Source organism: Enhydra lutris, unplaced genomic scaffold (genome assembly GCF_002288905.1).
Source record: "Enhydra lutris kenyoni isolate GAN:26980312 unplaced genomic scaffold, ASM228890v2 scaffoldscaffold144, whole genome shotgun sequence".
In the NCBI taxonomy this organism is placed as follows: Eukaryota; Metazoa; Chordata; class Mammalia; order Carnivora; family Mustelidae; genus Enhydra; species Enhydra lutris.
In genome coordinates this window covers 56,598-77,835 of record NW_019154228.1, presented here as the reverse complement: position 1 = coordinate 77,835, position 21,238 = coordinate 56,598, and the positions used below count along the sequence as shown (strand labels likewise).

Genomic DNA, 21,238 nt, shown 5'->3' with positions numbered 1-21,238 from the left:
GCACACGGAGAGCTCAGGAGGTGACCAAGATGGGCATCCGGGTCCCTGAGAAGGGGACAAAGGGCTGAAAACACAACCCTGGGACAAACGATGCCAGCCTATATACCAAGGGAGAAACACAAGAAAACACACAGACTCACTAGGAAAAGCTAAAACAAAGCTGTGAGGTCACTTTAGAGGCCCGGTAGGATGTGGAGCTGGGAGGGCTGCTGGGGTTTCATGGAGGACACCACCAGCCACGGCCTGTCTCGAACACCCACCGACATCTGTCTCCCGAGTGCCACGATTTCTAACTACTCATCTTCACACAGCCCCACGGATCCCGTCACTAGGCTCTCCTCCAAAAGCCCAATTTCAACATCAAGAACACTCAAGTACCTGCTTTCTTTACTGAGAGAGGGGCCCCCGCGCACAGAGGCAGCACCGCCCCCCCCCCCCCCACAGGCCAGAAGCTCCCACTGCAAGCACCCGTGTTCCACGCCGCGACCCCCCGCCCCCGAACATCACAGTGTGAGTCACAGGCCACCAACCACTGCCCCCAAGCCCTGAAACCGGCACAAAGGGAATGACCCTCCAGCAGTGCCCCGACAGTGCTCAGACATGGTTTCCACAGAATCAAACAATGTCCCACTTGAGAGGCCGCTCTGCGATACTATCACAAGAAACTCTTTAACATCAAGAAGGCAAATTACTATTCTGGTTTCCAAAGGGTAGCGACTATTTTTAGCTCCAGGAGACCATTAAAGAGCTTAGTGACGCTTACTCTGGCTAAGAATGCAGAGCCATTAAATACTTTAATAGAAAGTAAACAATGCAATAAAATCCATTATACTTCCACGTTTACATCTGCATAAAAGTTTAAAAATAAACTTTCACATAAAAATAAATAAAATTCCATATAGTCAACCTTAAATAAAAGCTCTCAACATTAAATATAGGTAAGGGAGCAACTTGTTTTTAATGGGTCTCTCATGTAAAATAAATAGCACATTCCAGAACAAGAAGGAATATAACCCAGAACCACATACATGAAGCCCAGTAACACAAGTCTCAGGATAACCGACATTCGTTCAACTGGCACGTTCAGCTTTAACTGAACGCTGGAAATGGGGAAACAAATACGATAATTCCACCCAGCAAAATCCACAGACATGGGGCGCCTGGGTGGCTCAGTGGGTTAAAGCCTCTGCCTTCGGCTCAGGTCATGATCCCAGGGTCCTGGGATTGAGCCCCGCATCGGGCTCTCTGCTCTGCGGGAAGCCTGCTTCCCCTTCTCTCTCTGCCTGCCTCTCTGCCTACTTGTGATCTGTCTGTCAAATAAATTAATAAAATCTTTTATTTTTTTTTAAAGATTTTATTTATTTGACACAGAGAGAGAGAGAGATCACAAAGAGGCAGAAAGACAGGCAGAGAGAGGGGGAAGGAGGCTCCCCGCAGAGCAGAGACCAATGTGGGACTCGATCCCAGGACCCTGAGATCATGACCTGAGCCGAAGGCAGAGGCTTAACCCACTGAGCCACCCAGGCGCCCCAATAAATAAAATCTTAAAAAAAAAAAAATCCACAGACATTTTCACTCCTACTTGCACAAAGACTGAGAGAAGGAGGGAGAGGGTGTGAGTGTGTAAATGCAGGAAGGGACGGGGTGGAGGCTCTGCCACTTGCCATGGTCACGTGAAAACAGGGGCTAGAACCTTCCACCAAGAGTTTGGCGCCCCCATGCACCCAGAGGCTCAGAACCAGGGCAGGCCTGCGTCCATGCCACTAGAAATTCAGTCACAAAAATGTCACGGGAAAAACCACCCCAAACACCTACATCATCCCCCACCCCGGCCTCTGCTGAGTACGCCCAGGCAACACTCCTGGCCCCCCACCCGCATGGCCACAGTCCTCTCCTGCGGAAGGGGGCCAGGCACGGCAGCTAGCATACAGGCCGTTAGCATTACATGACACAGAAGATACATAGCAGCCAGCGCAGGGCTGGGAGTGTAGGAGACCCCCAGGGACGCCCACCGTAACCCAGTCTGAACCCCTCAGGATGCAGCTGGAAGAGTGTCGTGAGGGGAGCGTGAACCGCGCCGCTCGGCCGGGCTCAACCTGCAGAGCACTCAGGCCAAGACGAGTTCCGCCCAAGCTTCCTCCGGAGTGCCAGGTGGCCTGGAGATGCCACCGGGCCTTCGTCCCCAGGGACGGGAAGCCTGGGCGCGAGAGCAGCAAGGTAAGGTAAAGGCATTTCCCTTAAGACCCCGCCAAAGCCACCCTGGGAAAAGCCGGGACAAAGCCACTTCCCCACAAGCCACACTGCCGTGATCGAGACTGTTCTTGGGCCTGAATGTGGCTGACGGCTTCCTCGCCGCTCACCCTGACGCTTCCTCCATGTTGGTAAATGTGCGGGCTTAGCCCTACGCCCCCGAGGGCAGCTCCTTGAGTCCCTGATGCTCTGGGCTAGAATTCCTCCCTTTCGAGGACAGGCAGGGTGTGGTCTGGTGTCCATGACTCACAGATCATCTGACAGCACCACGACCTTACAGAGCCGTCAGGGCTGCGGCCGGGCTCCATGCGCCCGGCGCTCCTGACCCACAGCAGGAATGATGGGCAACACCGGGACAGGAGGCACACGTACCAGCTCCACGTCAGGCGGCACGTTCAGCCCCACGGGGGCAACGAAAGGCTCCTCGTTTTCCTCTATGTTTTCAGCCTCATTTTTTTCTGTATAAAAAGAAAATATAAAACTTTAGAACAATGACCAGAAAGGAAGGCGGCCACCAACAGTAAGCAACAACAGAGGGACCAGAGCGAGTGGCGCTCCCTGGATCTTCACCTTCACATCATCACCTCTAGAGACACTTGCCCGTCGCCTCTCCCGGCCCAGCACGTGCCCGTCGGGCATTACCAACCCCCTCTGGATGAGGCCGCTGAGGCACGGAGCTCTCCCAGAGACCCAGCTCCAGGCATCTCCCCACAACATGCCCTGCTTAGCGGGGGCTCAGCCTGCGGTCAGTTCTCCCCGCTCCTAGCTCTGTGATCTGTGTGTGTGTTTAACTGGCACTAAGACCTCCTCTGAGTTGTTTCTGCAGGATCCCCAGGGAGACAGCACAGCACGGGTGCCCAACCTCCAGATGGCAGGCTGATTTCACCATCGAGCTGTAAAGCCCTTAAGAGCAACGGGCAAGACTTCTCGACACACGCAAACCACCTCCCTACCATCAATAACCAGACGCCTCTTTCCCATTTCCATCTACAAACAGCTCTGTCCGCTGTGGCTCACAGAGGACACTGCTTGTCAGAGCCTCCCGAATCAGAGGGGACGTGCATATCTCGCAATCTCTCAGGGGATCACCTACTGAAAAGACATAGTGAAATGTACAAAAACCGAAGAGAAAACTTATCAAAGCTAACATTATAAAGGATTTCAAGACACACTTAGGTTTTCCTGCACCCCCCCCAAAAACATTAAACACGAAATCTTCATCAAAATCAACGTTTCCGGGGTGCGTGGGTGGCTCAGTTAGTTAAGCAACTGCCTTCAGCTCAGGTCACAGTCCCGGAGTCCCGGGATCGAGTCTCGCATCAGGCTCCCAGCTCCATGGGGAGTCTGCTTCTCCCTCTGACCTTCTCTCGCCTCTCACGCTCTCTCTCACTGTGTCTCTCTCTCAGATAAATAAATAAATAAATAATCTTAAAAAAAAAAAAAAAAAACAACGTTTCCACCACATGTGGTTTCTTGATGAGATGAACAATTTTGAAGGTTTTCTATCAAATCTAATTCTTCTACGAAGCCAAGGAGGGCTTATAAGCAGGTTTCACTGTACCTAAACACCTGGGAATTCTAGTCGGATGAGATACGGGCAGATGAACACCGTCCGTCCCGTCTGTTTCTGCTTAGGCAGCCTTTTTCTCCCCTAACAACTAGAGACACACTCAGACCTGATCGTTTCGTGCGATCGGCAGCCCCGCAGCCCGGCAGCAGGGCCCAAATGGCCCGGTGTGGCTGTAGGACACCGGACACCCTGATTTGCAACGCATCATGGAGCAACTCCAAATCTCACAGTCTCCCTGAGCCTGGGGTTGCTGCTCCCGAGTAGCGGAGCCCCAATCAAGAGCTGTGTGGGACACGAGGTTACACGGGGCTGCTCTGTCCTTACACATACCTTACTTTACAGAAAAATGGCTTTAGTAGCACAGAACAAAACATAGCCGTTACAACACTCAGATTCAAATAAATTCAAATCCCCTTTTTTCACAAAAAAGATCTTTGATAATGATAGGAAAAAACAGGCAAAAGAGAATCTGCCATGCAGGAGGAAGAGGGGATGGTGCACAGACACACAGCTGACCGCCGCTGGCTGGCAGCAGGAAGCTCCAACTGTCCCCAGAATGCCAGGATGACAGAGTAACTCTGAAAATCAAGGAATATTTAGACCTGCTGATGGCACCGAAAAACCCAAAACCCAAAACCAAAACCAAAACCAAAACCAACTATATATATATATATTTTTTTAATAATGCAGCACTGAAGTAGAACTTCCTTGTCAGTGGTACTGGGCACCAACCTGAATTCTACTGTGTGCAGGTATGTGCGGCGTTTCCCTGCATTAGCATAAGTGAAGCACAAAAGGCCGAGAGGTGAGTTTCACATAGGCGACTCTCACTGGAATAACTGATCAGCAGGGTGCCTGGGTGGCTCTGTCCGCTGAGCACTGGCTCTTCATTTTGGCTTAGGCCAGATCTCGGCTCCTGGGATCTGGCCCCGCGTTGGGCTCTGCACTCGGCAGAGTCTGCTCCAGATTCTCCTTCTCCCTGTGCCCCCCGCCCACCCTGCCCTGCTCAGGCACATGCTCTGTAGTGCTCTCTCTCAAATCTATCTTCAAAAAAATTTAATCAGGGGCGCCTGGGTGGCTCAGTGGGTTGAGGCCTCTGCCTTCAGCTCAGGTCATGATCCCAGGGTCCTGGGATTGAGCCCCACATTGGACTCTGCAGGGAGCCTGCTTTCTCCTCTCTCTCTCTACCTGCCTCTCTGCCTACTTGTGATCTCTGTCTGTCAAATAAATAAATAAAATCTTAAAAAAAAAATTTAATCAGCATATAACGCAAAGTCCTGAGGACGACTACAGAAAAGAAAACAAATTATCAAATACTAAAGAGAACTTTATGTTTAAGAGAAAGCATACTGTAACTTCGAGGGCAAACTAAATCACACTGAAATTCTTAAATTTCAGTAATTATAGAGAAGTTTAATTATACCAAGACAATATCCGACATGTGTAACAGGGGTTGGCAACTTTCGGGACAATGCTAGATGGTAAGCTCACTTCCGGCCACACGCGCCCTGTGGGCCAGCTACTCGACTCTGCGGTTGAGACACAGAGGCTGCCCAGACGCTGCGCGCACAAACCAGTGTGGCTGTGACCTCACGACATTTCTCTGACAAAACCTGCCGGCTGGGGTGATGGTGGCAGTGTGCACAGCTCTAATAGAGAACGTTAAGAAATGAGTATTATGGATTTTTCCAAAGATTGTCACTTGACCTTGCAAATGACATTTGGCTTTTATAAATTTCCGTTCTTCAGGTACAAAGTTATATAGTGCGTATTCCTTCCTTCTGATCAAAAACACTATGTGTTTAAAGCATACGTAACGCACATGATTCGGGAACAAAACAATGCAATCTACTATCCGGAACTCTAGCAGAGGTAAGTGTGGACAGAGAAGCGAGCGCTTACTTCCAAACCTGTAAGAACATTCCCACTGTGTCCTCACTCCTGAAGGCGTGAAATGCCTTAACGAGGCTTAACTGATCACAGTCCCAAAGACAGCTGGAAAGTCTTATCACAAGCTCCTAGGACACAGCCACACAGCCGTGACCGCTGCCCACGACACAGAGAGCAGGAGGAGGGGAAGGGCAACAAGGAAGCACCTGTGCAAGACCGCCCTCCGGCCCATCCAGTGAAGGCCCCAGGAACCCCCAGGTGGCCGCACCAGGCCGGGCAGACCACGGTGCATCACGGAGCGGTTGTAACCACTTTAGGCCTGTGAGGAGGTTTGCAACTGAAGGAGAAACCAATTAAGTCCCAAATAACCGAGTGTTAGCCCTAAAACGAATGCCCTGGTTGATGTGATTCTAGTTCATTATTTTAAACATTCAAATAAAGTTAAACATTCGAAAAGTTAAAGTTCTCCTTCCCTTTAACGTTTTTATCTGTTTATTTTAAGCTCCACACCCAACGTGGAGCTGGAACTCTTGGCCCTGAGATCAAGAGTCACGTGCTCTATGGACAGAGCCAGCCGGTGCCCCACACGGTTCTTCTTCCCCTTAAACAGAGTGTCCTGCACACAGTGACCCAGCCTTACAGTTTTCGGCTCACGTTGTCATTATCGACGTTAGTGTCTGATCGTTGCACAAGGCTATGACAATGGTGCTCTCAGAGTCTACCAAAGTGGCAGGGTATCTGTTCCTGCGCTCACAGTCCAGCTACTTTGGGGCACTCTTTTTTTATATCCAAAGTTCCTAGAGTTAAAGCAGCAGAGTAGGATTTTAAAGTGTCCCATTTCACATCACTATGACTGTGCGCCACCACATGGGCGCGCGTGCTGCGGGTCCTACTGAGTCCAACTGGCGGGGGGCAGGGGGCAGGGTCCTCCGGCTCTTCCCTGCTGAGCAGCAAGCAACTCCACAGCCAGCCTTCTGCTGAGCCCTGCTGTCACTTCAGGTGTGGAGGGCACAGGGAACGGGGTTCACTCGAGGGCAGTTAACGCCTACTCTACTTTCTCAACACCCCGAGGGCAAATCACCGGGTCTCATCAGTTAAGGAACAAAGACTCCAGAGTAAGTCATTTCCAGTTACTGGAGTCCAAGCGAAATCTGCGAAAGGCAATGAGGTCTAATGCAGACCCGAGTCTGCAATCAGTTTCCACCTCCAAGAACACTTAATTTTCTGGCTTCTAAGCTCTGTTCTACCCTGAGAAGGAGTCTGCTAATGGTGCCTGCGTCGCCATGAGGTGACAAGTACTCAGCAGCCGCACCCATACCTTGAAGACTTGCCCACTGCGTATGCCGTAGCCGCCAACACTACGTCACCCGGTGCAGTGTTCTCCCCTCACCTCTCTGTTTAGAAGGTTCCTCCTCTTCTGTGGGCTCTGACGGGTCATAGTAGTCACTACCGTAGGTGAAGCCCACCGCGTTATAGCTCCCATCCTCTGCCAGGGCTTCACTCAATCGCTTGTATTCTTCCTCTTGAATAAAAATGAGAATTTTATTAACAAAAATGGAAACTTACTGAGAAAAATTTTACATATTTCTAAAGTTGTGGCTATCAGTAAAGCATACAACACACTTTTTTCAGCCTCTTTTGGAGGCAAAAACGTTTTTACAAATTCACACCTCACATCTATTAATATGTACTTTTGCCAGTACACGTTTACCACAGATAGCAGAATACACGTCTTTTGTGGAAAATTTCTTCCTGCTGAGAAATTTGGGGATTAAGAACTGTATTAAAGATTGTTAAGGCAAAGACAAGAACATCAATTTTAGTTTATACGATACTGTTAAAGAAGAACAGTTAAAGAGTTTGGTTTTTGTTTTTTCAAATCCCAGTCTGCCCTCAAAAGCTGGGAAAATTCTTTGTGGCTCTCTATATATAAACTATCCTGAGGTCCTCTCAGAACGCAAAGACTCCTGTTTTTCCAATCCACTGGGTACTGTCAAGATAATATCAGAAAGAGTGAGTATAAAAAAATGAATGGGAGTAAATTTTAAATACTTAAAAAATTTTAAAAAGTTTGTTGCTTAAGTAAGTTTTTCTTGAGCAGTACCTTGCCTTGCCTCCTCCTCAAGCAAGTCCGTATGCAAGGCTAAATACCTCTCCTCATCACACAGGGCATCTATTCGTGCCTCCTCTTCAGAGAGCTGGTAATCGCGGTTCCACGTGGAATACTCAGCATCGTACTCAGAAAGGTCATGCAGGTGACCGCGCCCATCATATCTGTAATATGAACACGCTGGTCACTGGGAAGAAGTTAACGTCTAGGTTGGTTCGTGTGGGCTGTTTCACATATATACTTACCGATTAAAACAAAGAAATAAGAATATTAAAACAAACATAAAAAAATCTTCTCTGATTTATATTTAATTTGGCTAGTCACATCTCGCCTACTTTTAAAACTCAAGTTATCTTAACAAAGTCTAATTTCCTTTGCATAATATGATAAGGCTTATAATTAAAGGTAAACAATCCTTTAACAGCATAAATGGTGCCCATTTCACTGGCAGTGCTTACCGTTTATGGTTTGGTCAACCATTCAATGCCATTGGCAAAAAAATAAAAACTAGAAATTTTTTTTTTCTGAGAAGTGAAATATCATAGCTTACATTCACACAAACCGAATACATAAATACCTATCCGTAAGAACCCAACGGTCGAAATTTCCTCGCTTCTTTCTGCTAGTCCCGAACTCTCAGGAGAGATCTTCACCAAAGAAACTTGCGTCCATTGGAGGTAAAATCTTGGCTAGGCTCGCCCCCTAGCCACTTGGCTGAGGAAATAAGTGCTGGGTTACGTGATAGAGAGACACACATACATAGGAACAGTGACATATACGTGCAGTTTAAGGAGGTTCACTGGAAACAGAGCAAAACTATTAGCAGATGCAGTATAAATATCTTCTTCTAAACTTTACACCCCCAGGGAATCACAGACGTTAAGACGCATCCATGTTTATGTGCATGGACCAACAGGCACTGTAGCCAAATTAGGAATAAGAAGGGCACTTTTTGTTACGCTTTTAACATAAAGATTCAGGGAAGCTGCTGTTGATGTGCAGAATCAGATAATAAACGAGTGAGTTAGAAACACTCAGATTTAGGCTTGCAAAAACAAACAGAGAGAGACAAACAAAAGTCTGCCTGATTTTTTAATGCTGACTTTTGTAATGCGGACCAAAAAGTATTAAAAAAAAAAAAAAGACATTTACAAGAAAAAAGGCCAAAATTCCAGAGTAGCCAAGTTATTGCACTTTATTAAATTTCAAAATTATTTTTACTTTGCTGTAAACCTCCTTAACTTACAAATGTAGATCATTATTTGAAAATATTATACATGTACATGTGTAGCGTTTGCTCCCCATTAGTTTTGGAAGACCTTACTCCAATCGTGTACAGAATGATACCGAAAACTGCATAAGGAGCTCAGACTTGTTGCTTACCAAGCTTTAATAATAAATATCACAAGTAACACTTTGTAACACTTTGGAAAAGCAAGCTGCCCGACAACTCAGGCAACACTGATCACAGAAACTAAGGTTTAAAGGCACAGCATGTTTGAGCAGAGTATGGAGCATCAGGTCCAGACCTGCTCCGGCAACCCTCCCTTCCAGAGTCACTGTTGTCTAGATCTAACTCCAAACGGCAATGTCAGGGATGGAAAAAGGCCTATTTGGTCATGAATGTGTCCATTCTGGCCAGCTCACAGGTCATCCCTACAGTCATGTCCCAGGGCTTTGCAGAATCCAGCTTTAATCAAACGACGGGCTTCCTTCACTCGGAGACACTATTCCACAGTTAAATGGCTGGTCATCGTTAGCTTTTCAGTCCGGGCCCCAGACGTAGAGTTGCCAAACCGGCAAAAAACCAAACCAACAAGCCAAAACTCCAAGGAGGAGAAGGAAAGTGGGACTGAAAATATGGGAGGGGGGGCGGGGAGCAAACAACCTACACCATGTAATGCCATCCTTTTCAAACCAAACATCTTTAGAAATCCCCAGTCCCGGGACCCCTCTGCCCAAAGTGGCTAAACATCCTCCAGGGCGATTACCTAAAGCAGGTTTGATTTGAAAAGAAACACATCTGCGTCCCAGTTCCACCCCTCGGTTTTAAGAGACCATGAAACCAGCCCTAAGAACACTATCTCTAACAACAAAGCCAGTGTCTGCCCCAAGTCAACCGGCTTCCAACTGACTGGCACCTTCACCCTCGGTCTGAACCAAGTCAGCTCCGCCAGATTGTCCCAGTGGGGAGGAGGGGGCTGGCGGAGTCAAATGCCATGCCGGCAAAATGCCGGCGCTCCACAAGGAGGGCGGAGGCGGCACACGAGCTTCAAGGCTAACTCTCGGGATCCAAAAGGTTTTCTAACCGCGCGGCCTCCGTGTGCGCATTTCGGGGTTGCCCTGTCACCACACGGAGCTGTGGGAGCGCCGCGAGTAGGGAGGCAGCGCACTACCCCCACGAGAACGCCGATCGGGAGAGGCCAGGGCACCGGCCGCTTCCACCGCGTGGAGTGGCCAACCGGAACCAGCGACTGGGGTGAGGGGTCGCGAGGGGCTGCAGGAGCACAGACGATCCCTCCGGCGACACACGCGGCGCTCAACTCCAGCCAGTGTCTTAGGGCAGGTTTCACCGTCCCCCTCCCTCCAAAACCTGGGGGATGTAAGGACAGAGGAGGGGTCCCCCAGATCCCCGCTGGCTCCACAAAACCCCTTTTTAGTCCTGGCCATCAAGTCAACATCAGACGAAATCAAGCGGGCGAGGGAAGGGGAGGACCGGCGGGTGGGGGGAGGAACCGACCTGTCGATGAGGATCTTGTGGTCCCCCATCCAGGGGATGAGGTGCTGTCCCTGCTCCTGGGCCAGCGCCCGCTCGTCATCCCGGAACAGCTTGCAGGCATAGCCGAAGACCAGCAGCTCCACTCGGTTCCCCCCACCGCCGGCACCGCCGGGTCCGGCCTCCTCCTTCGCGCCGCTTTTCCTCTCGGTTTTGGCACGGCCTCCGCTCGCGCCGTACATGACAGCGTCCCCGGCGTCCAGGCTGGTCCTCTTCTGCGCCGCGCAGATGTCCCCAATGCCTCCGCCTGGCCTACCCCCTCAGTCAAAAGCGCCGCATCCCGGCCCCAAACTCGACACCGCCGCCATAGCGGGCAACAAAATGGAGGAAGCGCAACTTCCGGCGAGGGGCAGCCCTACTTCCGGCGAGCGGATTCCGCAGATTCGCTACTCCTTGGAGCCGTTTGAGGCGCCAGAAAGTGTTTTGGTTCTAGCCTTTTGCATTCGGAGGCGTCGCCACGGTAGGAGCTGATGTGATCAAAGGATAGCGCATGTGTGGTGTTCGTTTTCTCAGACCGTTGTCCAGAGCAGTGGCGAAAGCGCGGCGCCGGATTACGCGCTACCTTCATCGGGCCTGCCGGGCGCTGGGCGGAAGGAGGGCGGGGGCTGCGCAGGCAGAGTGCGCGGCTCTCTGTGGCGGCCCCTCCCTGTGCCGGGGCGAGGTCACCTGGTACCCGCTACTGGGGCATGGGTTCGGGCTGAGGGCTGGGGTTCAGGGGCTGGGCCCTGGGGGACCGAGAGATTCTGGGGCTGGGGAGCTCTTGGGCTGGAGGGCTGGGAGCCCAGGGTCCGAGGGGCAGGAAACTCGGGGAGCGCTGGGGCTGGGGGGCCGTGGAGCTCTGAAGGTAGAGGCTGGGGGCTGGGGGATCCCGGGGAGCTCTGAGGCTAGAGGCTGCGGGGGACCGGGGAGCCCTGAGGCCAAGGGCATGGGGGCCAGGGAGCTCTGAGCCGGGGGGCTGGGGGGGGGGGGGGGGGGGAGTTGGGGGGTGGGGGGCCAGGCCCTGCCCTGTCCAGGGCAGTCACTCCAGGTTTCTGAGGCCCTGGTAACTTCTGGGTCCTGGGGATCGGGACCCTTATCCCGTCCATCTGGGAATATTTCCGTAGCAGAAACCGAAGGGCTTAGCAAGCCGTGAAGGCCCTCCCGGTAACCCGGCTTCAGGGTCTGGGGACTCATGTGGGGAAAAAAGTAGTCGAGGTTGGTACAGAGGGCCTGGTTCTGGGAGACCAGCCACCTGGATGTGGAGTGACTGCTACTCGAGTGCGTTCCTCCTGGGCCTCGGTTTTCCCACCTGTGTGTTCTGAAGGAGAGTGGCACCTTCCAGTCCAGCCTAGACCTTCAGGGCAGACTGCCCAGCGGCTGGAGTGCAGAAGCACTTCTTGGGGCCCCGAGCACTCTCCAAGCTGCGCCTCAACTGGCAGTGAAGTAGATGTTCTTTCCGCCAGCCCACATCTCTTGTCCGTGAAATACAGCTCTTTTCGCTAATAAGGTTGAGATAAGGTAATGCATATAAACGGTAATAGGGTTTTAAAAATTGAGCCACGAGCAGTTTCTACCTCAGGGCCTTTGCTTTTGTGATTTCTTTGGCTGTGTCACTCTTCTGGCTTTTTCTGGGCCAGGCTTCCCATCCAGGTCCCAACTCTGTCCCCTTTTCAGCCTGGCTGTAGGTGTGCACACTAAGTAGAATTTCCTGCACTGGTCCTCCCTTCTTGGGGTTGATCTGCCCTCGGAGCACCAACCACTGTCTTACATTACATCCTACATATAGCTCCCCTCCATATTCGCTCCAGGAGAGCAGGAGTCTTGTGGGTTCTGCTGAGCATCCCAGTTCCTGGGCTAGGGCCTGGCACACAGTTGGCCAAGCATGGATTTCTATCTATAGAATGAACATGACAGAGCCACGGTCCTGTCTGGCTCCACAAGGCTGCCTTGCTACCACTGAGGGAGCATACCGTAGCTTTCTCAGTTGCTCGGTAAGTCCCACTGGATGCTCTAGGCGCCTGCAGGTCTGGTGGGATGCTGGCTCTGCTTCGAGCTTTTCCTGGAGTTCAGGGAGCTGGGTGAGGCCCAACGCTCCCAGCCAAAATTCCTCTGGTCCTTTGACCTGTAGGGATTCTGGAAGCCTTCAGACCCTGTCCAGATGGCCTTTTCAGCCTGGCATGGGATTTTGAAGACCTGGGTTGCACTCCTAACCCTGATTTCAGTTCCACTGGAATTTTGAGTTCCGTTCTTTCTGAGCCTCTCTTCTCTCTAAAGAGGGGACAGGACAGGACTCTGTCCTTCGGAAAGCTGCTGGAGGTCTTAGCGCTGATAGTCGAGGATGTCCATTCTGCCCCACGTGTGTTTGCAGACAAAAGTGCTGAAGCATGTGTGTGTTGGGGACATGGGAGGTTAGCTGTTGAACCGGTTCAGTGGTGTTTGAACTGTGGGCTGCTCCGTTGCTGCCTGTGGAATCCATTTAGAGGCTCGTAACCAGCATGAAAACACAAAGAAAAAGTCCCTACATTGGTTCTCTGCATTTCCAAGTGAATCTTAGAATTAGGTTGCCCAGTTCTTCCCAGAAGCCTCCACATGTTGCTGCTGAGATTGCCCAGGGAGGGCTGACACCTTGATGTTTGCTCCTGCAATCTACTAGGCATGCATCTGTTGAAAATTCCGTCAGTGTTTACTCCCAAACTCGTGATGCCTTTTAAGTCCCACTTGCAAATAGCTTGTCGCAGAGAAGATGGTCTTAAAACACTGAGTGTGTGTGTGGCTGCCTCATCCAGCTCCATTATTTCTTGTTCTTTATCTGTAGCTTGGTTTGGATTCCTGACCTGCAATCATATGGTCTGTGACTGATGCCCACTTTGCTTCTTCCCGGTCCCACCCTCTCTTTGCCGTCCAGTCATTCCTCCATTCTCTCTGTCCCCCCCTCGTAGCAAGAGCGCCTCTGCTCTGACGGAGGACACGCGGACGTCGTGCACATGCTCACTGTTCCTGATCTCAGTGCGAAGGTTTTACCAGCTCCACTGTTGAGTGTGGCTCAGGGTGGGGGTTCTTGGAGACCACCCTTTATCAGAACATTCCCTTGTATTCCTAGTTCATTAGGTTGCATGTGTGTGTATTTTAATGAAAGATGGTAGAATTTTATCAAATGCCCTTTTTGCAGTGAGATGATTATTTGATTTTTCTCTTTTAATCTAATAAGTGAATTACACTGATTTTCTTTCTTTTTTTTTTTTTTAAAGATTTTATTTACTTATTTATTTGACAGACAGAGATCACAAGTAGGCAGAGAGGCAGGCAGAGAGAGGAGGAAGGAAGCTCCTTGTAGAGCAGAGAGCCCAATGCAGGGCCCCATCCCAGGACCCCGAGACCATGACCTGAGCCGAAGGCAGAGGCCCAACCCACTGAACCACCCAGGCACCCCGCATTGATTTTCTAATGTTAAAGTAACCCTGAGTTTTTCAGATCATCTCAACTTGGTCATGATATTTTATTCTATATATATACATTGCTGGGTTTGATTTGCCAATGTTTTGTTTAGGACTTTTTGTTGTTGAGAGGGGAGAAGACCTAAGTTGACAGAAGTGCAGAATATGTAAGGAGCTTGTATGAATCAGTAAGAAAATTAATTAAAAAATGGGTGAGGGGACGCCTGTGTGGCTCAGTTGGTTAAGCAGCTGCCTTCGGCTTAGGTCATGATCCCAGCGCCCTGGGATCAAGTCCCACATCGGGCTCCTTGCTCATCAGGGAGCCTGCTTCTCCCTCTGCCTCTGCCTGCCATTCTGTCTGCCTGTGCTTGCTCTCTCTCCCTCTCTCTCTCTGACAAATAATTAAATAAAATCTTTAAAAAAAAATAAAATAAAAAATGGGTGAGGACACCTGGGTGGCTCAGTCTGTTAAGCATCCGAGTCTTTGTTTCAGCTCAGGTCATGATTTCAGGGCCATGAGATCGAGCCCTGCACTGGGCTCCACGGTTGGCGGGGCATCTCCTTGAGATGCCCTCTCTCCCTCTGCCTCCCGCGCACTGGTGCGTGCAGTGTTTCTCTAAATAATAATAATAATAATGGTGAAAGATTAACAGAGGCTTTTTTAAAAAGGACATGTAAATGACAATAAACACATGGAAAGGAGCTTAATCTCTCAGGGAAATGCAAATGGGATACCATTTGGACCCCAGAAATGTAAGCCCCAACGTGAGTAAGAGGGGTAGGGACGGACGGCAACGCGCACCTTCATCAGCCCCTCGTGGGTATAAGTGGGTAAAACCTCTGTTTGGTTTATTCAATTTTTATTCTGTTTATTTGTTTCCTTAGTTTGTTTATTGCTACAGCCACAGCAGGAGACCTGGAGACAGATGTTTCTGGTGCTGTTCGTTGAGTGGCCACACACTGGGAAGAGCACGTGTCCGTCAGGAGTAGAAGGGATGAGTAAATTGCGGGGTGTGGAGATACGTGATGGGATATAACGCAGGGAGACGGGCCGCCGGGGTCGGCAAGAGCATTGATGGGCCCTGCAAATGATTTTGAGCAAAGGAGGCAAGATAGAGAAGTGCAGACAGTGTTGCAGTACACGCACGATTCCACGCATAAAAGGCAAACAGGCGGAATCCCCCCGTAGTGTTTAGGGGCGCATATGTGGCTGGTGAGGTTAAAAAGAAGCAAAGTGGTGTTACAGGTGTTACAGCGGGGGAGGGGAGGCAGACGGTCACCCTAGGATGCCCGTTTGCGTTGCCGAGCTGGGGGGTCACTGTGTGGGTGACCAAAACTCAAGTGCCGTTTTCTCCAATGCCTTTAAAAAGGAAAAAGGACATCCCAGCTGTAAGTTGTTACTACTTTCTATATTTTAATCTCAGCTGCACCCACGCACACACGACCGTACTTCTTACGGGGGCTTGCTGTACACATTTGGAAGCTGCTTGTGCTCTCTGGAAGGCGCCTTCCTGTTCTGTGATGGGGCGTTGTCGCCAGCTTACGTGAGCTTCGTTCCCACAGGGGAGTGCGTTGTCGGGGGACGCAGCCGGCGTCTCACGGGGAGGGTGGGTTTTGGGCAGGATGGCAGCCCCTTCCCTCCCTGCAGAGGTTCCTCATCTGTGGGACTAAGAACCTATCGGGGCGGGGTCCCCCCTGCATGCTAACTAGTCATGGCTGGTCTGGGGGAGGCAGAGGGAATGCCTGTCCTAGGATCACCCACGGTGACAGGCAGAGGCCGGAAGTCAACAGTCACAGGAAATGGGTCCGTATGTCTAGATTTTCGTGACAGTCCATTGTCTTGCATTTATGTTCTGTTCAGCTGAATGGGATCTGATCTTTATACACGTGGAAGGGCTCCTGTGAGGAAGGCGGTAAGTCAGAGGGATGGGCCCTGGGTCCCAGTTTGGGTTCGGGGTGATGAAAAGTGAACCAGTCGTGCCATCTTGCCCGCATACCCACTGTGTGTCAGAAAACACGGATTTGTATCCCAACGGCAACAAAAATCCATGACTCCGCCTCGGTTGGGAATTTTGTTCCGTGACAGATGACACGGCGGCCTCCAGGAGCCGGACGGAGCGGAGAGCTGTGTTTCCAGCGAGGTGCTTTGTCTCCTTGAATAAAAGGAAGATTCTCTTGCTAACAAAGAATGGGTGCTGGGAGGCCCAGCCAGCCCCAGCAGCTGCGTTTTACATTATTCCCACTCAAAGTGTAATCAAGTGTGAGGGGGAAGCCACGTAAACACATAATTACTGCAAAGGGGTGTCCGGCCTGTGAATCTGCAAGTGCTTGGCTGGAAAACAGGAGCGCGTGTTCCCGAGCGCTTCGTCAGTCAGGTTTCAGTCTGGAAAACAGGCGGTTCGATGGAGGGAAGTTAGTGAGCACATAGTAAAGTCCCAAGGAGAGGTGCAAACAGCTGGGCCAGGCAGCCCCAAGACCCCCGCCACGCTCCGAGGGAGGATAGGTCAGCAGTGACCCCCACTGGAGCCCAGACGGGGCCCCTGCGGGAGCTGGAGGCAGGAACTGAGGAAGAAACCGCACCTGACGATGGAGAAAGCCCACGGCCTGCCCCCCTCCTCTTGCCCTCCGACAGCCACGCAGTGCCACCATTGGCTGGAGCCAGGCGGAAGCCAGGGCTGAGCCCTCTGGGACACTGGGCCCAAGGCAGTGGTTGATGAGAGGACTGAAGGCTGCCTCACCCCGGAGCACTGTGTCACCCACTCAGTCCCCACAAGGCTGTGCTACAAAGAAGGCAGTGGGCCTTGGGGGAGTCGTGTGTGCTGAGCTTCACGTCCCCAAACCAGGACAATGACAGTTTCAGACCTCCCAGAAACGAACTCTTCAGCTGGTCTGTCAGGACCGCCTGGTCAGCGCTGGTTGGGTCCTCTTAGACCCCTGCCTTCCCCCGAAGGGAGTAACGTCGCCGTAACCAGACCGCTTTTATTTTTATTTTTACTTTTAAAAATTTATTTTGGAGAGAGTGAGAGGATGAGCGGGAAGGAAAGAGGCAGAGAATCCCAAGCTGACTCAGCCTGGAGCACAGAGCCCTACGTGGGGCTCGACCCTGCGACCCTGAGGTCGTGACCTAAGCGGAAACCGAGAGTTGGACGCTTTACTGGCTGAGACTCCTGGGTGCCCCAAGAAACCCACTGATCTGTGTAGTGATGGCCTCGTTCCTGCTCCCTCTGCCTATGAAAGTCCACTCAGCTCCTCGGAGCTCCTGTCTCTCTGCTGGCTGGATGCCGCCTGAGTCTCAAACCCTTGAATCAAGTCAGAAAGACCTTTACGGTTTGGCGAGTTGAATTTTGTTTACTCACAGCCTCTTCCTGAAGAAGGTGCCGTGCTGAGCTCGTGGGCCCGTCCAAGGCCGCGGACGGGCAGGGGCCTCCTAGAGCCGGTGCTCCTGCCCGAGGTGGAGGTGGCGCTCTGCGCTGGCTGCGAGGCGCGCACAGCCCGTCACTGAGAGGCTCAGAGCTGGGAGTGCACATCTGAAACGCCTGGGCAGCTGGGACACAGCGGAGGGAGGGTTCTTAGGACGTTTTCTCATTCAGTCTCTGTCCGCCCAACTCTGCCGTCCTGTCCGTGATAGCAGGTGACTCGGTTGCCGTGTAACCCAGACTCACCTCCTTCAAGCCAGTGTGGTTTTGGTTTTGTTTTTAAGATTTTTTTTTTTTTTATTTGACAGAAACAGCGAGAGAGGGAACACAAGCAGGGGGAGTGGGAGAGGGAGAAGCAGACTTCCCAACAAGTAGGGAGCCCAATGTGGAGCTCGATCCCAGAACCCTGGAGTCATGACCTGAGCCGAAGGCAGGTGCTTAACTGACTGAGCCCCCAGGCACCCCTCAAGCCGGCGTTGTAACCGCCGAGTCTGAAGAGGAAGCTGGGTTGTGCTGAAGACAGTAGCCTGTGCATGGCTGGGGAGGTTTTATGGTAAAGAGCACATGCTCTGCCCTTAGTGACCAGTTCTCTGTCTTCCCACCGTGTCATTTCCAGAGGCTTCGAAAGCTCCGGGAGAAAAAAGCACTCTTACAAAATGAGGGCAGTAGCAACACACCGAACTCCAAATGCACAGATCTATACCCCCTCCCAGCCCGTGCTGTTTGCTAGGCTCAGAAACCACCACAAGACAACCCCCCCAAATAAGCAGCCCAGTCTGACCCCCCCTGCTCTGGCCCACGTCATCCCCAGTCTGTCCCTTCTGCGTGAGAGTCTCCGGGCCGCCGTGGGGCAGCCCTTTGGGAAGCATCTTTGTTCCCGCTGGGGCGTGCGCTCAGCTCCGAGGCGTGCCAGCCTCATGTAGCTCTGCCGTGTCATGCCTCAGGCTTTGGTCACCTTCATTTACCGATGGCACCGATTCGCTGACTAGATAGGAGACTGTTTTACTCCTCACCAAATTCTTCCCAGTCATACTTTCATTCACTGGTTGGTGTGGTATTCGGGCTGGACTCCGGGCACCATTCCTGAACCGGCATTTCAGTTGAGCCATCAGGCTAAATTTGGGTCAGACATTACCCGGGCCTGGGGTCCCCTGGGGGACTTCAGAAACAGGAGTGTGGTTACCTTTGTGTGGACTATGGTCCCCTGATCGCGGCTGTCCCGTGTCTTCCGTTGCCTTGAACCCCGACCAAGTCGTTCCGTTAGACATGGAGGGCAGCAACCCACGCACGTGCACTGTGAAGAGGCCTCAGACGGCCGAGGGGCTTTGCAGGCGTGATGAAGTTGAAGGTCTAGAGATGGGGAGCCTGGATTATTGGGGGGGGTGCGCAGTGTGATTGCCGGGGTCTTTATAACCAGGAGGTGGCCATGGGCACATCGGGGGAGCAGACCACGGGAGCATGCAGGCAGGCTGGGCGCTGTGGCGACCTCGAGAAGGGAGCGGCAGAAAGCATTCTGCCCCCCTCCAAGGCTCCCACAGAACCAGCCCCGCCCACACCCGGATTGGAGCCCCTTGAAGGCTCATTCTGGACTTCCAGTCTCCAGAACTACAAGACGATAAATTTGTGTTGCATTAAAGCCACTGAATATGTGGTTGTTCGTTACGGCAGCCTCAGGAAATCAATGCATATGGTGGTAGCCCCATATGTAACTGTTCGAGGAACCGCCGAAGTCTTGCACAAACGCTGTGCCACGTGCATGCCTACAGCCCGCGGTGTGGTCCGTCCCGTCCGTCTGAGCCATTTTAGCGGGTGTGAACCCCGCTGTGGTTTGGATTTGTACTTCCCTAGTGACTAATGAGGTTGAGCATCTATTTTTTAAAAATTTTATTTACTTACTTGAGAGCAGGAGAGAGAGCGAGTAGAGGGAGGGGCAGACAGAGAAGCAGACTCCCCGCTGAGCAGAGGACACGGGGCTTGAGCTGGGACCCTGGGATCATGACCTGAGCCGAAGGCAGACGCTTCACCAACCGCACCCCCTGAGCATCTTCCCATGTACTTATCAGCCATGCAGGTATATTCTCTGGTGAAGTATCCCCTCAAATCTCTTAAAAATTATGGTATTTTTCCATATATCAGGATATACTGATTGGCTTCCTTCTTGAAATGAACTAGTCCCGTTTTATATCACAGTAGCTGAGTTTTGCCTGTCTTTACTCTGTAGATAAACGGAATGCTGTAGCGTCTGGCGTCTTGGTCCTGATAATGTCTGTGAGTCATTCCTCTCGGGCTCTTCTCTGGGCTGAATAGCATCCGGTTGTGGTAACAGCATCATTCATTTATCCGCTGTGCTGTTTCGGGGCATCGGACCGGTTTGCATTTGGGCGGTCTTAAAGACAGCGCTGCTGTGAGCCTGCTCACGCCTGCCTTTCGGGGAGCACTTACCCTGGCATTTGCCCATGGCGGGGATTGGACCAGATGGTTCTGTCATCGGGCATTTCCCAGGTGACCCTGTTTCCGATCAGGGCAGCCGCCACGGTCATCCTCTAGTCGTCGTGGCACAGGCGAGTGTCGAGGTTGGAAACCTGGACCGGGGATGGGGTGAGACCGAGGGTCCGCCGGCGTGCAGATGACTCGGCGAACGTCTGCTCGGGGCGGCTCTGCTCTGCACCACTGCAGAAAGCATGTGGCCTCAGCTGTGGCCGGGGAATTTATTTAGAGCCACGACCATTTCTCTGGGGGGTTGGGGGGGCGGGGGGGACTCCACCTGTAACTGGTAGACAGGTGTGACAGCACCGAGGCGTTCCTGCTATTGCCAGGTTACCTTTGCTGTCTGTCAGGTGAACCTGCAAAGGACCAGGTGGCAATGGTGGCCTCAAAGGGCTCTTTCAGGGACATCCTCAGCCAAGCCCACACCACAGCCAAACCTCTTCTCCAGATCAGGGACGGAAGCAAAGCAGTGACATGCTGTCTTTCCCTGAAACCCTGAGCCCAACACTTCATGATTTGCTTCCACCAGGGGCAGATACGGTTTTGGCAACCCGGCTGTGGACCAGTTCCTTGTCCTTCCATCTTCCTGAAACAACCTGAGTGTTTTTTTTTTGTTGTTGTTGTTTGTTTGTTTTTTTTTTAAAGATTTTATTTATTTATTTGACAGGGACAGATCACAAGTAGGCAGAGAGGCAGGCAGAGAGAGAGAGAGAGAGGGAAGCAGGCTCCCTGCTGAGCAGAGCGCCCGATGCGAGATTCGATCCCAGGACCCTGAGATCATGACCCGAGCCGAAGGCAGCGGCTTAACCCGCTGAGCCACCCAGGTGCCCCAACCTGAGTGTTTTGAGTCCTGAAAATGATCTTTTCCTCTCAACCATGGGTATTAAACTCAGGTGCTTACAGGTGATGCTCATGAGGTCACTCAGTGCTAGAATGGGGGGTTGGGAGCACCTCTCTCTAGAATTGAGGACCCTTGCCCCCATGCCCGGGGGCTCAGGGAGAAGCTGAAAGTCTGGTCTTTATGTGCCCCCCCCCTTTTTTAAGTCGGAAAAAGCAGACCCAATAAAGCACTTTCCCTCAGGCCAGCACTTTGCAGTCTCTGTTCTGAATGCTTTTGAAGGGGGTTGAACCTGCAGAATAGCGTTTCAAAGCGGAGGCTCCAGTGGAGAGACCCCAAGGAGAGCCCGAGTGCCACTGGCCCTTCTCCCTGTCTCTGGGCATGCACTGAGAAGGGCACCCTCGCCAGGATGCACTCCCCCGGAAGAGGGGTGGCCCACCCACAGGCCGATGTGACTGAGGACCATTGTCCTCCCGCTGAAGGGATGG

General features: G+C 51.8%; 1 protein-coding gene across 1 annotated transcript in view; it reads right to left on the bottom strand.

Moving 5' to 3' along the window:
* Window positions 1-10,894, bottom strand: part of LOC111140004 (splicing factor SWAP) — a 68,281-nt gene extending 57,387 nt beyond the window's left edge. Inside the window, exons 1-4 of the mRNA XM_022492395.1 lie at window positions 10,561-10,894; window positions 7,815-7,984; window positions 7,101-7,232; window positions 2,623-2,708 (exon numbers count right to left, since the gene is read on the bottom strand). Coding sequence (XP_022348103.1) covers window positions 2,623-2,708; window positions 7,101-7,232; window positions 7,815-7,984; window positions 10,561-10,778 — 606 coding nt within the window. The 5' untranslated portion in view covers window positions 10,779-10,894. The remainder of the gene's footprint in view (window positions 1-2,622; window positions 2,709-7,100; window positions 7,233-7,814; window positions 7,985-10,560) is intronic.
* Window positions 10,895-21,238: the final 10,344 nt, after the last annotated feature.